Here is a 14,994-nt window from a genome sequence, read left to right as displayed (position 1 = left end):
CCCCTTGTCACAGGTTATGAGCAGTTCAAACAAAGTGTGATTTTTCTTCAAAATGATGTTGTTTGGGGATCTATAGTAAGACTAACAAGTGATCTCCTGGAGGATTAAATATAATAATAAATATAACACTTTTATTATCTAATTTTGAAAATTTAACATTTTACAAACCAGAAAGGTAATGGATAAACAGTTTGAACATTTAGATACTTTATTCAATTTATTTAAATTAAAAATACATTTTCAAACAGTAGTTTATGTGAGATCAATCTGACCCCATTTACGGGCCAGCGTGACTCATGACTTAAGGAGCTCCGGCAGGCGGGGTGTCCTTTCTCTTGTGAGGTTTAAGTAAGGATGTCTATTGAGCTGTGTGATCCATCGCAGACCTCTGCCTCCCCTCTATCTTTAGTGAGCCACGGTCTGTGAATGGAGAGCCTAACTTTATCTGGCCCACTGTCATCGAAGCTGCCGGTATTTTTAGGTGGTGGCTTGCAGTGGCAGCAGCTGTGAAAGCATTTAATGCTGCCCGCCCCCCATTCCATCTCTCTCTCACTCTCTCTCTCTCTCTCTCTCTCTCTGTCTTTCTCTCTCACTCTGTCACTCTCTCACTGTTGGACAATGACAGCATCAGAGCTGAAGCATAAGCCAACACTTGACTGAAAGACTGTGGTCATTTTCTTCTCTGCCACCTACAACCTAACACCAAAACGCCGGACACAACCAAGACGTGATACCTGTGACTATGGGCCACCAATTGTGAATGGAAGATCTACTTTCTCTAACTTGCTTTGACTCTCAGTGAACAGGAGGTGTGTCGATTGTGAGCCAGAACCTACAAACCACAAACCCAACCAGAGAGACAAGGAACAAAAGTCTCAGAGAGCTGCGCGACTGCTCCACAGAGCAACAGAACGAATATCGGCCATTTCTATTAGTCAAAGAATAACTGAAGGAAGGGTCAAGGGTCATATGTTTTGAGGATATAATTTTTACGTTAACACCACAACAGTGACAGAATGCTTTAAAGAAACCTACTCATAGGAGCGGTAAGTTTATCCTTTAACTGTTCTTTTGTTTCTCTAGACACAGCTTCTTGTAAGTAGAATAATTTCTTTCCATGTGCCAGCAAACTGCTTAAAGGGAAGCCGAGTCTGTTTCATGTATTTATTGATCACAAGTCTTTAGAAATACCTGACATGCTACACAAAGAGCTATTTTCCAGACATGATCACTACACTACACTATATGATCCACGCTGTTTACAGGATGTGCATTAGACACGAGAGCATGGTGTGTCATGTTGTGCCAAAAGAAAGATGGTGACAACATGAGGGAAGCAAATGAGCCACACTAACATTTTCCCCTGGATGCTCCCAGATCAAACCAAAAGCTGTTAGAATGTTAGAAAGAGGAACTTAGCTCCAGATAACAAACAGCTTGGGTTGTTGCTAAACCTTAAAGATGTAGACAACATGACAACAATGAAAGAATCCAGAAACAAAGAAAATCCATCAGGGAGGATACAGTTGACATACATGCTCTATACATGCATGGGTATATGGTTCAGTTTCGTCTTAGTTAGTGACTGCAGGTGTGTCACTCCACAGTTTGTGTGCTATGTGACACATGGTCTCTGGAGTCTTTTTTTGGATAGACTACTTTATAAATACACTCTTCAATGAGTTACAGCACCAGGTGTGAGAGAACCGAGAGTGGTTTATGTTTGCTCAAAACCCACTTAACTAAACCACTGAACGTGATAAACACCTTCCTTAACACGTTAACCTCAGTTCAGCTTTGCTAACTACACTGCGTGTTTTGACGGATGGAACATTTCAATACGGTCTTCTTTGATTTGAATCATCTAAGTCAGATTCCATAATCATAAAATTTCTTTTAAAAATATCTCACATTTGATATGCAATTATCTGGCTTGGGTCAGCTGTAAACAGACATGTACAGAGTACAATGTCTCAGCAGCAGGAAAACAAGTTTTGCAAATGTAAAACTTTTGTTTGACTCTGTCTTTCTATTGAAGTTGATTACTTTCTTGTCACACAGCTCCTTCGTCATAGATAAGGGGATCATTTCCAAGCAATCCCACGACAAAAGAAATTTCTTCACTCAAACCAGAGAGAGTGTGACATTATCATGGATATTTTCGGAGGTGCTCCTCGTGTTTTGGGCTACCCGCGCCCTGTGGTGGCACAGTGTGGCACAGATGCCACACTGAGGTGCCAAATTGGTGGGGACCCTCGTCCTGATGTGATCTGGGAGCGTAAAAATGTCCAGATCTTGTTCGAGGGACGATACCAACTGTCGGAGGAGGGAAAAGCTTACCTGCTGACCATCACTGGGGTGACCCAAGAGGATGCTGGCCAGTACATATGCAAGGCTAGAAATAGCATAGGTGAAACATATGCAGCAGCTTCCCTCAAAGTGGAAGGAGAGGCCCAACCACAGGACGGGGGACAAAGGCAATTACGGGTTAATGGTGTGAATAAGCCGATGAAAGAAAATGGAGAACTTGAAGGACACCTGAATGGCTACTGCAAAATGCAAAATGGTGAACACAGGAAAGAAAATGGAGCAGAGATAAATGGAGAACACAAATGGAACGGCAAGTTTATCGAAAAAAGAGAAGAGGTTGATTTGACATCTGATGAGAAACCCCGATTCCTCATAAAGCCCCTGTCTCTGCGTGTGGACAGGGGAGAAGATGCCGCCTTCTCCTGCAAAATCTGGGGCACTCCTTTGCCAGAGGTGACATGGGAGAAAGACGGGAAGAAGCTGAATGACATCTTTGAAAGTTCACACTTCAGCGTGAGCAATCAAGATGGTGGTTGGTTCCAACTGAAGATCTACAGGACGCGCATGCCAGACAAAGGTGTCTACACCTGTAAAGCCATCAACTGTCACGGCAACGCCTTGGCCGGGGCTGTCCTTCTGGTCGAGCCCGTACCAGAGCGAGAGGAGAGTAAAATGTCCTCCAGTGGTCACACTAACAGCCAATGGTCACCAAAACACAGGGGCGGGCGACTCAGTTTGTCGAGGGTCACAGAGGAGCAACCTGTCAAACCATCTACAGTCAAGAAGTTTGCTGTGGCAGAGGGGAAACATGCCAAGTTTCGCTGCCTTGTGACGGGGAAGCCGAAACCTGAGATCATCTGGAAGAAAAACGGGGTTCCCCTTGATCCCGGGAGACGTCATCTGATATTTGAGGACCGAGAGGGTTACTACACGCTAAAGGTCCTTTACTGTAAAGAGCAGGATACAGGGCTGTATGTTTGTGCAGCATCAAACGCTCTTGGAAACACCCTCAGTGCCGTTCACCTGTCCGTCAAAGGTAGGATATTCTTCCCCGGTTTGCAAACAATCTGCTTTTACTGCAGCTCTAACTGGCTAAACACACAGATTTCTCAACATGACATGGTGTATATCATTGCTCAAAATGAAGTGAATCATCTAAAAGGTGTGAAGTCATAGTCTTCATCATGCCAAACAATAGTGCAAGAGCAAAGATCATACACACACACACTTCAAGAGATTCTGCACCAGTTTCACTCATCGTTCTAAGTGAACATTTTAAAGAAACAACTAATGGTCCAAATGAATGAGTCAGTGTGTCTCATATCTCCATCCACATAGATAATCTGTAAAGTGATAAACTGCACTTGTCGAGGCTAATTGTTTTGTGTGCATTGTTGAAATGTATGAGCATCACCTCTTAAAGCAGCTAATTATTTTGTCCTAATCCCTTCATAAAGGGCAGATAATTCTCAGGGTCACATAACTTTTCATAAGTATTGTCCTGTACTGTGCCAGCTGCCTCTATCATAAGTGCCAGCTTAGCCCTGGGGTCAACATATCAGTCCTTAATATACCGATAATATGGAGCGGCATAACAACAGCTGAGCAAAAGCATACAGTGGTGGCATCAGATGTTTCAGCAAACTGAAGAAGTATGGTATAAAATAAATTACTGATAATTTACCTCACATAAATTTCAATTAGGAAATTCAATCCAAGAAATTGCACATATCAAATGGATGTAATATTTAACATATATTTAAAATATTTTTTCAGTTTAAACCACCATTGAGTATTGTCATTATACTACATTATTATTATTGTTTGTATTTTAACCTACACAGTAAACTGAGACCTATAAACAAAATCTATAGCCGTCATTTTTGTTAACTTTAAAATGCAGTAAATACCTATATCCCTTGTTCTTCAGGCTCAGCTGTGCGGTTCAAGCGTCCATTAAGAGACGTGGAGGTGAGGGAGAGGGATGTTGCTGTGCTGGAGTGCGAGGTGCCCGATGAGTCGGTCCCGGCCACCTGGTACCTGGAGGACCAGAGGCTGATGCCCAGCAGTAAATACGGGATGGAGCAGAAAGGAACCAAGCGAAGACTCATGATCCATGATGTTGGGACAGATGATGACGGAGTGTATCTCTGTGAGATGCCTGATGGTGCAAAGAGCATTGCAGAGCTATCAGTTAAAGGTATGATGTACTGAATGCAGAAATACAGCATTTAGTACAAAGTAACCTATCCCCAGCAACTAGACACATTAGTAACACATTAAGTTATTTGAAAATAATTCAATATCATCATTAAAAGAGAAATGTGTGAGTCTGATATAAAACTGTAAATCTACAACGGAGAAGTAATAATTAATGAAATATTTTTCCTACTTACAGGTACTATTGTTCGTAAACTTCCTCGGAAACTGGAGGTCCTGGAGGGCGAGAACGCTGCCTTCTGCGTGGAGGTGGAGGATGACGACATGGAGGTCCACTGGTTTAAAGATGGTCTGAAGCTACACGAGACACACCAGACGATCCTCAAGTCTTTTGGCAAAACTCACATTCTGGTGTTTGTCAATGTGGCCTATCAAGACTCAGGGGTAGTGACCTTTGTCGCAGGGAGATCCAAGACCTCATCACGCCTCAAGGTCAAAGGTACTTTTAGGAGACACCAATTTCAAAATTTGTTTCATGGTTTTTCTGGCTGGTTAGCAAAACATTCTGAGAATGATATTAAAGAAAATTGTTGAAAGCTAGACTTGAATAGATTCCATGAGGAACTCTCTAACAACCAGGCCCTTCTGCCACGATGACTCACTCCTACATTCTTCATCCTTCTCCCCCGTCCTTTAGCCTCAAGACACTGTCCCCCTATCTGCCCTGTGGGTGTCAAGATGGACGTAGATCGACCCAACAGTGCCCTTCTCACCTGGGTTCCTGCCCCCAACAGCCAGACGTCCACCCGCTCCATCTTCGTGCTGGAGAGAAAAGAAGTGGGCTCCCAGGAGTGGCAGAAGTGTTTCACCACAGAGACCGCCACCTCAGCTGAGGTCACTGGTGACAGCGTGCCATGCGAAGGCGACTACCGCTTCCGTGTCTGTTGCATCAACAAGTACGGACGAAGTGGTCATGTGGAGTTTCCCAAAGTCGTCCATCTGGGTGAGGAAATGACTGTGAAGTAAAATTGTACATATGTTATTGTGCGCATTTCATCATACTGTGAACCTAAAGAGAGTATAACGCTGCTAAATTGTCCTCACTTTGTCCAGATGTAGAAAGAAAAAAAAGCTCTTATATGTTTAATTGGAAGCATTTTATATACTGTATATATTTTACCATTATTTTCATAATGAATTATTATATTTCATGTCACTTTCTTGGTACAAATCCATCACAGTTCTTTACTAATCAATTTATTTTTGTTTTTTACTAACCAATGTTATCAGTTTGTATTAAACAGGTAACTTTCTCCCCTTAAAAATGTCAATATCAGTATTGGCCACAAAAATTGCTTTGAATTTTGATAGTTTTACTTTTGTTAACTTGTAGTTTTGTTTTTTGCATTTTTCGTAGTTCCTGGGCCCAGAATTCGCAGTCACCTCCAGGGCTGTGAGGTTGTGGAGGGAGAAGATGCTCGCTTCTCCATCGAATTGTCTGCCTCAATGGTTGGAACCTGGTTTCTGAATAGCGCCCAACTGCAACATGGCGGACGATACCTGATACAACACTCACAAACACAGCACTCATTGGTTATCCGTGACATCCGCACTACAGAGGACACAGCAGAGGTCACGTTCATAGCCAATGGAGTCCGGGATTCAGCTGTGCTCAAAGTTGCACGTAGGTGTTAAAATCTGCTAATCTTGCTAGTTCTAGTATGTGATAGAAGAATGTTTTGGGAGATTGTTTAATTTGTATGTTCATTTCTTTGCAGCTGCTGTTTTAAAATTCAGCCCTCTGTCAGAATTAGACAGCAATAAGAAGGTGGAGTCTGGTGATGTTATTGTTCTCTACTGTGAAGTCTCCCACCCCTTTGCAAAAGTATCCTGGTTCAAAGATGGCGAGGAGCTCCAGATGGCCGATGGTGTCAACATTCAATCAGATGGGAATATGCGGAGGATTGTCATTCAGTCAGCTGATGCATGTCACTCTGGAGTTTATACATGTGAAACTTCAGGGGATGTCATCAAATTCAACGTGGATGTTGCAGGTAAAAGATATTTGAATAGCAAGTTCATCCTCTCGTACCTTGTGTTACCATGGTACCTTGTATCCATCCTTTCTTTTTCAGGTCCTCCTGTGGAGTTCAGTCTGGTCCCAGAGGAGGAGCTCCATAAGAGCAGCATGGAGTTGGACCCTGTGGTGCTGCTCTGCAACGTCTCCAGAGAGGAAGCCGAAGTCATATGGTAGGGAGTAAAGTCCTATTAGAGAAATGAATAGGAAGTATTATTTACTGCTCTCTTTTCAAATTCAGTTTTTTAATGATTCTGTTTTTTGAAGTGTTGTTTTTGACATGTAGTATCACTTAGCTTTGCATTCAGAGGTTTTGCATAATTACATATACATAAACACTGTTTTGGTAAGACTGCTATGACATTAAAAAGGATAAAGTGAGTTGATCATGTTGTAGTACTATTTGGTTCATTTGTTGCAGATACTTACAACAGACATTGCTGGAAGGTCTCACTTAATTCATCTACGTATTCTTTAATAGGCTACTTTGATTTATTTGTATTTAGTCTGTGATTTATTTATACCATTTATTTTATAGTTGTCTTTATCAAATTTGTGTCCCAGGTATAAAGATGGCTGTGAGATCCAGCCCAGTGACAACATCACTCTGCAGGCAGAGGGAACTGTGAGGAGGTTAATAATCCGCTCTGCAGAAACCTCAGATGCTGGAAGCTACACCTGCCAGGCAGGAGACAACAGTATGGAGTTCACCGTCAATGTCAGAGGTACAGGGACAGTTCTGATTCCTGCTGGTCTGAGTAGTAAATTTGTGACACATGTATCAATTCATGAATGAGATAAGATGAGAGGTGTTATTTACACACACATTAGTTACATAAGAAAGCTAAATTTGCCTCAATCTGCTTCAACTATCTACAAACACAGAGCCTCCAGTGATGATTGTGGAACCTAAGGATGATGTTGTGATGAAAAGCTATATCTCAGAGGAGATCCACCTGCAGTGTGAACTGTCCCGCTCCAGCGGGAAGGTGCAGTGGTTCAAGGATGGCCAGGAGGTAGAGGAGAGCAAATATATCCAGGTGATATCTGAGGGTCCTTACAGGAGGCTGACCATCCTCTGCGGATCGGTGGAGGATGAGGGAGAGTATGTCTGCAAAACAGATGGAGACTCTGTCTTCTTCCAGCTTAATGTCACAGGTTTGTACTCGCTTCTGGTTCTGCTATATTCCTACTGGAAAGGTGTTACATCACCAAAATGCTTTCCACATATTCATAAGATTTCCAATAATAACCTGGTCAAATAAAGGTTACATTTTTTCTTCCAACTCTAGAACCACCAGTCCGAATTGTTTCCCCCAGTGAATCAGAGCTGGAATTGACCCATTTGGCATCAAAGAGGCTGGTGCTCAGCTGTGAGATCTCCCAGTCAGATGCTCCTGTCCGCTGGTTCAGGGACAGCTTGGAGGTAGAAGAGAGTCCTAACTTGATCCTGGAGGTGGATGGGGCCCAACGCCGGCTAGTTATACCCATGCCAACTGTGGATGACACAGGGGAGTATATATGTGACACTGAAGATGACTCTGTGGCGCTCCTGGTAACTATTACAGGTAGGAATGGGGACACAAGGGTAATTATTTAGCATCCTGATAGATGAATAAATGTACATAAATTCGATAGCATTTCTATCATTTATGACTCTTTCCTCTTTAATGACTTTATTCCTCCTTTTCATTCAGAGCCACCAGTGACGCTTACTCTTCCCAAAAACACACCTGACAAACTGGATAGCTTTGCTGGCAAACCAATTGTGATGGAGATTGAGGTGTCCCGGCCAAGTGCAGAAGTCAAGTGGTGGCTGAATGGCAAAGAAATTGAGGAAAACAGTAATGTCACCATCACAGAGGAGGGGCTCATCCGTCGTCTGACCATCCATGTTCCTACACCAAAGGATTCTGGAAAATACACCTGCGATGCTGGTGATGATAAAATTGATTTCCAGGTCAAAGTTTCAGGTAAGAGGCAAAAGTTGGCTTTGGAGATGACTTCTGGCTCATAAAGCGATTTTAAAGACAACCATAATATCATATTGAGTGTCAACATGTAATTCTGCATCCTCAGAGCCTCCAGTGAAGATCTTAAGAAAGTCAGAGATGAAGACAAAACTCAAGTCCCTGATTTCTGATGACATTGTGTTGGAGTGTGAACTCTCCAGAGCCAATGCTGTCGCCAAGTGGTACAAGGATGGCTGTCGTATTGAGGACGATGAAAGGTTCTGTGAAGAGGAAGAAGGCGCTTTCCGGTCGCTGGTCATCCTCAACGCTGAACTCAGAGACTCAGGAGAGTACTTCCTGGATGTTGGAGATGACAATATCAGCTTCCAGGTTACAGTAGAAGGTAAAATACATTTACTTCATTTTATTGTCGAAAGGAATTTGTACAAAAATTCTCACTTGAATAAATCACTAACCTTGTCCCTCTTATGACCTTAGAGCCTCCAGTGACAATTGTAGGAAACTCAATTGACCCAGAATACCAGGAGATGGTGGTAGGTGATGAACTGATCCTGGCCTGTGAGGTGTCCCGCGCCAATGCACCCGTCCAGTGGTATTGCAATGAGAGGCTGCTCACCAATGACTCTCGTACCTACATTGAGAGCTATGGGACTCTGAGGAAAATTATCATCTCTAATATCCAGCCCTCAGATTCTGGGAAGTATGTGTGTGACGCTGTGGATGACAAGATGATCAGTGTCGTCCGAATACAAGGTACAGACCCAGGGTAAAGGTCTCAAGAGTCTTCAGAAAAAAAGTAAGCTTCTGATAAAAAAAAAAAAAAGGTACCTAATAGTTGCTTCTCTTTTCTTTTACATCAAAGAACCTCCAGTTGAGTTTGTGAACAAAGAGGATGACATTGTTGTGACGGGTTACGAAGCAGAGAGTGTGACCTTAATGAGTTACGTGTCCAAAGAAAGTGCCATAGTGTGTTGGCTGAAAGACTGGACACCTGTTGAAGGTGAGCGCTTCAGAGCACTCGTGGAGGGCCATAAGCGCACCCTCACCATCGAGCCTTTGAGGCGCTCTGATGCTGGCGAGTACACCTGTGATGTCAACACCGACCAGATCCACTTCAGCCTGCTGGTCAAAGGTTAAAATTTCAATTTCATTTTGCCAATAACATTACAGAACACTTCAGTGTGGGCTGAAAAGCCATATTAACTTTTTCTTTTTCTTTTTTTTTGCATCACAGAAATGAGAATCAAGTTTGTGAGGCCACTCCGGGACACTGTGGCCCATGCTGATGGTATGGTAACCCTTCGCTGTGAAGTGGGCAAGCCAAAAGCAGATGTCCAGTGGCTAAAGAATGGCATGGAGGTGGCTGCAAGCAGGAGGTTCTCCATTCGTGCGGATGGAGTGGAGCGAAGCTTGACCATCCACCGTTTGACCAGAGAGGATGCTGGGGAGTACGCCTGTGAGTCCAGAGATGACCGGACTGTGGCCTCACTGAGAGTAGAGAGTAAGTATGTCTGCACTCTGTCTCTTCTTACATACGGCAGCTGCTTCATGAACTTTCTTACGTCTTTTCAGTGCCTCGAGTGGTTGAGTTCCTCACAGAGCTCCACAACACCACCGTGCTTGAAGGAGAAGATGCCACTTTCAAGTGTGTGGTTTCCCCTGAGGATGTTCAGTTGGTCTGGCTCATGGACAATGAGGCTATCACGCTGGGTGATCGTTTCCAGGCAACCCGGAATGGCCTATGCCACACCTTGGTGATTAAGAAATGCCAGGTGTTGGACTGTTCGAAGATTACAGCAGAGGCAGAGGGACAATTGAGCAAAGCCAGCCTCAAAGTTCAGGGTAAGATAATTAAATGAAAAGAGAGGAAATGGTGTATTACCAAAATTGCCATTGTAACTTTTATTTCTCTCTCTTTCAATTACGTTCAGAGGCTCAGGTCATGTTTATTACGAAAATGGAGGCTGTCATGGCAGAAGAGTTTGGCGATGCCACCTTGGAAACAGAGATCAGTCTGGAGACAGGGGAAGTTCAGTGGATGAGGCAGGGAGTGGTCATTCAGCCCGGCCCTCGACATACACTGGCTCAGAACGGCTGTAAACGCAGTCTGACCATCAACAACCTGACTCTGTCAGACCGGGGAACCTACCGCTGCGAGACTCTGCATGACCGAGCACAGGTCAAACTCAATGTAGAACGTAAGTGATATGAGGTGGGATGTGATTGAGTGTGTGTGTATATATATCAATGATTATCAATTGATATCTTAATCTATGAAATGTCAGAAAAAGATATGTAATCTCCAATTACATAAAACAGCAACAAATCCTCAGATTTGAGGAAACAGATCCAATAAATATTTTGAATTTCTGCTTGATAGATGAGCAAAAATGAACTTATCATTTGAGAACTAAAGGACATACTATCCAAATACTTTCTAGTGTTCTTGTGAATTATTCAGAGTCAGAGCGGTGCGTCATTTATTGACTGGCATCTCATCTGACACCGATGAGTTCTGGGCAGCAGAAGAGCAGAGCGTTTTTCACAGTATGTCACATGCAAAAAGATACTGAGAAGAGCAGGGCTAGACCTGTAAGTGTGAAAAGATTTTTGAAACACAGCCATGCTGTTATACAATAGTATACTGAATGACACTGTGACAATGGACCATGGAGCTACTCTAGGTGTTGTTTCTGTAATGTGATAAACTGAGCTGGGTCTATATTTGAACCACCTTTTACTGTCCTTGAAACTCAGTGTTATTTGAGTGTTCAGTAGAGGTGTTAGCCCTGCCTTCAAGCAGCATGATTATATTTAAAATGCAATTATGAGATTCAACATCAAGTTTTGCCAAACAGATGCATCACCCAACTTTTACCCAGACTTTTAGGAATTATTCTTCACATGTATCATTTCTGAATATCTGGATGGCATCATTTAATCCTGATACAATTTTCTAAGAAGTACATCACTCCTCTCACTACACTACTGTCCCTCATCTCTTCCAATCCAGCCCGTAAAATCTCCATCCGTAAAGGCCTAACTGACCAAGAAACCTTTGAACGAGAGACTGCCTCTTTCGAGGTGGAGCTTTCTCACACAGATGTGGAGGGAATTTGGCAGAAGGATGGTATTCGGGTGAAACCAAACAACCAGTGGCGGGTGAGCACCAATGGGCAAGTCCACAGCCTCACCCTGTCGAACCTCACTCTGGAAGATACAGGTACCATCATCTTCTCTGCTGAAGGGGTACGCACCATTGCCAGGCTCACAATCAAAGGTAACTAGATTAGCTAATGATTATTAGGTATAGACTCATCCTCCTGGAAAAGTCCAGGAGGACGGACAGAAAAGAATAAGCATTACTGATCGATTCTGATTTGTTGATTCACTCACTTATTAAGTTCTTTGACTGAACCTACAGAGACACCAGTGTCTATCTTGAAAACGTTGGCTGATGTCCGTGTGGAGGAGGATCTTCCTGCCACTCTGGAGTGTGAATTCTCCAGACAAAATGTTGAAGTCAGATGGCTCAAGGTAAGAGAAACCAATAAATCCTATCATTGTGCTTGTCTACGTTTTGGCTCATCGCAGAAAAAAATATAAGATTTGATGGCAACAGGTTTTAAACTCATGAAGAATACCTTTGTCTTTTTCCTCCTGTGTATCAGAACGGGACGGAGCTGAAGCCAGGGAAGAACTGTCGAATCTACTCCATGGGTCGGAAGCGGTTCTGTCAGATCCTGCAGTGCTCCCGGGCTGACTCTGGCACCTACACATGTGATGCAGGAGAAATTAACACTTACTGTTCACTGGAGGTGTATGGTAATTATCTGAAGAGATACTACCATACCACATGTCCCATTAACATTTATATGAAAAGTTACATTTTGACAATATTTGACATTTCAAGGCTCATCCAAGTTTCATGTTGCATTCTGCATCAAGTGAAGTAGCTGGAGTAGAGCTTGTACTATGCCTCCATCTAGTGGTTTTAGGGAGAAACTGAATGCATCAACATGTCTCCAAAAAAGACACTTAATATCTTTGTTTCTGGCTAATCTAATATCCCTGATCTAAATCTCTTCACTAACCTCACAGAGCATCAGTTGGAGATAGTGCAGGATCTGGAGGATCTTTACATTCAGGAGGACCAGAATGCTGTCTTCATGTGCGAGGTTTCTCTGGAGGATGTGACAGGAGAGTGGTACAAGGATGGCCACAAGATCCGGCCCACCAGCACCATCAAGATCCGCACTGAAGGTCAGAAAAGGCACGGATCAATTATTGATTAGACTGAGTGATTCTGATAAGACTGTGAAACAAATACCCACAATAAATAATATAATAAATTGTGTGTAGCAGGACATATGGTGGGCAAAAAGGGAATTGTAGGGCCTAGCAGTAAGCAGAGAGCAAAGACAGAGACAAAACATACAGATGGGTGAGAAATTAAAGGAAAACCTAAAAGTGTCTTTGTGAGGTATTATACCACAAGCCGACAAAACCGCTTCAATATTCCTTGAAATAGATTCTACGAATATTTTGTTGTTCTCTTTCAGGGACCAAACACTTCCTGCTGATGTGTAATGTCAAAGCTGAAGATGTTGGAGAAATCCGCTTTGTAGCCAGAGATGTTGAATCTACAGCCTACCTTGAGGTAGAAGGTAAGCTACTTTTTACATCTAAAATATCTGACTTAACATCTTAAAAACGTTCATCACCAAATCTCCAAAATTTTCCCCTCACTCCAGAACTCCCAGTTTCCATCGTTAAACCTCTGCGAGACCGAACAGCCCTGGAGAAACATCGCGTGATCCTCGAGTGCACCGTTTCCTCACCTCGCTGCAGCGCCACCTGGTACAAGGGCAGGGAGGAGCTGGTTTCCTCTGATCGAGTGGACATTCTGGTTGACGGCTGTTCCCATAAACTGGTGATCCAGCAGGTGTCTGTGGAGGATGAGGGCACGTACAGCATCGAGGTTGGGGAGCACACATCCAAAGCTAAACTGATGGTGGAAGGTAAGATGGGTGGAGAGCTGAGGACTTTTAAGAAATTTGTGTCCTTGGGGGAGCCAAAAATTAAAGGTGGATTAAGTGGTTATACATCAGCGTTAATGCTCCAGCTCCAAAAACTTCCATCTGTACTTAGGTGTGATCAGTTTTTACGAATACTAATGTGTCTAAAAAAATTATTTTTCTAGGTGTCAAGTTTTATGGTTTTCTAATACTTTTCCAAAGTTAAAGTGTTTATTTTCTTACTATGTTCTCTCATACCGTGATAACACTTCTTTCTCTTCATGCTGCTGCAGCCCAGGCTCTCCTGATGGTCAAAGAGCTTGAGGACATGGAGGTGATGGAGCCTGAGCCAGCGTCTTTCCAGTGTGAGGTGTCTGTCGACATAAGCAAGCCTCCTGTTTGGACTTTGAATGGAGAGACCCTTCACTCGGGCCCCTCTGTCCGGCTGGAAAACCACGGGACAGTCCACAAACTCACCCTGAGAAACACATGTGTGGACATGAGTGGCACGGTCAAGTTTACCATGGGCAAGGCCAAGAGCAGCGCCACACTCAGTGTTATGGCAGAGTAGAAGAACAAGAGAGAGAAAAGCAAGTGACTCTGAGAGAAAGACAGAAAGTGAATACACTAACTGCAAAAATTGGATTTACTCTTGTCCCTTAGAACTTTTTAAAATCCAATTATTGTGATTGGATGGCCTGCACTTTTCTATTCTGAGATTTTTCAAATTGAGGCTATTCGGTGAAGCTGGACTAAGCATTTTAAACCTGAAGGATGTTTCTTCAGTCCAGTTATTCCTTTTTTTTTTTACAGCATAGATGATATTTATTTGCCTAGTTGACTTTACATTGTTGTATTCTGATGGAAACCCCCCAAATTAAAATAATAAGTAACAGTGGTTAATTCCATAGAGTCAAATATTTTTTTTAATATTTTGTGACTAATGTGACTAAAAATGCACTGGAACACTCAAAAATCCTGAGCAAGGTGTTCAGATTTTACAGTATCCATACATCTCCAACCCTAAATAAACTGTGAGACTTTTGTATAATGGTCAGAAAGAGACTCTGTCCGGCCTAGCTCTCACCCAGAGGTATGTGGTAGTCCATTAGACAATTAGCGCATTAATAGAAAAATTTATTGCAGATTATTTTTAATAACCACGTTATCCTTTCAGGCCTTTTTTCAGTAAAAATGCCTAAAATTCTCTGGTTGCAGCTTCTCCAAAAGTAAGGATGTGCTGCTTTTCTCACTCTTATATTATTGTAAACTGAGTATCTTGGGGTTCTGATGTACATTAGTATCATCAGCAAAATGTACTTTAAGTATCAACAGTAAAAGCACTCAGACAAAAGTCATCCCCATGAGGGGTATATTGTTACGTATTCCATTATTGGTTCATTTCAACCGACACTTCAACATTTTACTGTTGTATTTGGTTGAGCTGAAACTAATT

At 42.7% G+C, this 14,994-nt stretch overlaps 1 protein-coding gene across 1 annotated transcript; it reads left to right on the top strand.

Annotated features, from left to right (window-relative positions):
• Positions 1–338: 338 nt before the first annotated feature.
• obsl1a (obscurin like cytoskeletal adaptor 1a) lies at positions 339–14,436 on the top strand. The gene is made up of 25 exons (XM_056370348.1): positions 339–1,046; positions 2,062–3,346; positions 4,241–4,510; positions 4,709–4,969; positions 5,168–5,473; positions 5,888–6,154; positions 6,249–6,524; positions 6,606–6,720; positions 7,112–7,272; positions 7,433–7,705; positions 7,840–8,115; positions 8,245–8,520; positions 8,627–8,902; positions 8,998–9,273; positions 9,383–9,652; positions 9,755–10,021; positions 10,093–10,362; positions 10,452–10,718; positions 11,534–11,800; positions 11,945–12,057; positions 12,192–12,345; positions 12,622–12,783; positions 13,083–13,187; positions 13,275–13,541; positions 13,832–14,436. Exons 2-25 carry the CDS (start codon positions 2,152–2,154, stop codon positions 14,107–14,109), a joined length of 6,648 nt encoding a protein of 2,215 aa, XP_056226323.1. The 5' UTR covers positions 339–1,046; positions 2,062–2,151; the 3' UTR covers positions 14,110–14,436.
• The last annotated feature ends 558 nt before the right edge of the window (positions 14,437–14,994 follow it).

This window comes from Seriola aureovittata, chromosome 24 (assembly GCF_021018895.1).
Source record: "Seriola aureovittata isolate HTS-2021-v1 ecotype China chromosome 24, ASM2101889v1, whole genome shotgun sequence".
Lineage (NCBI taxonomy): Eukaryota > Metazoa > Chordata > Actinopteri > Carangiformes > Carangidae > Seriola > Seriola aureovittata.
Note: the sequence above shows the minus strand (reverse complement) of the source record. Positions and strands in the feature narration are given on the sequence as shown.

What these genes read in the sequence shown, in the direction of transcription:
- obsl1a (XM_056370348.1), top strand. Translation starts at nt 2,152, where the DNA reads ATGGATATTTTCGGAGGTGCTCCTCGTGTTTTGGGCTACCCGCGCCCT. An exon ending in TGCAGAGCTATCAGTTAAAG is followed by an intron (nt 4,511 to 4,708) that starts GTATGATGTACT and finishes TCCTACTTACAG; the next exon opens with GTACTATTGTTCGTAAACTT. An exon ending in CTGTTCACTGGAGGTGTATG is followed by an intron (nt 12,346 to 12,621) that starts GTAATTATCTGA and finishes CTAACCTCACAG; the next exon opens with AGCATCAGTTGGAGATAGTG.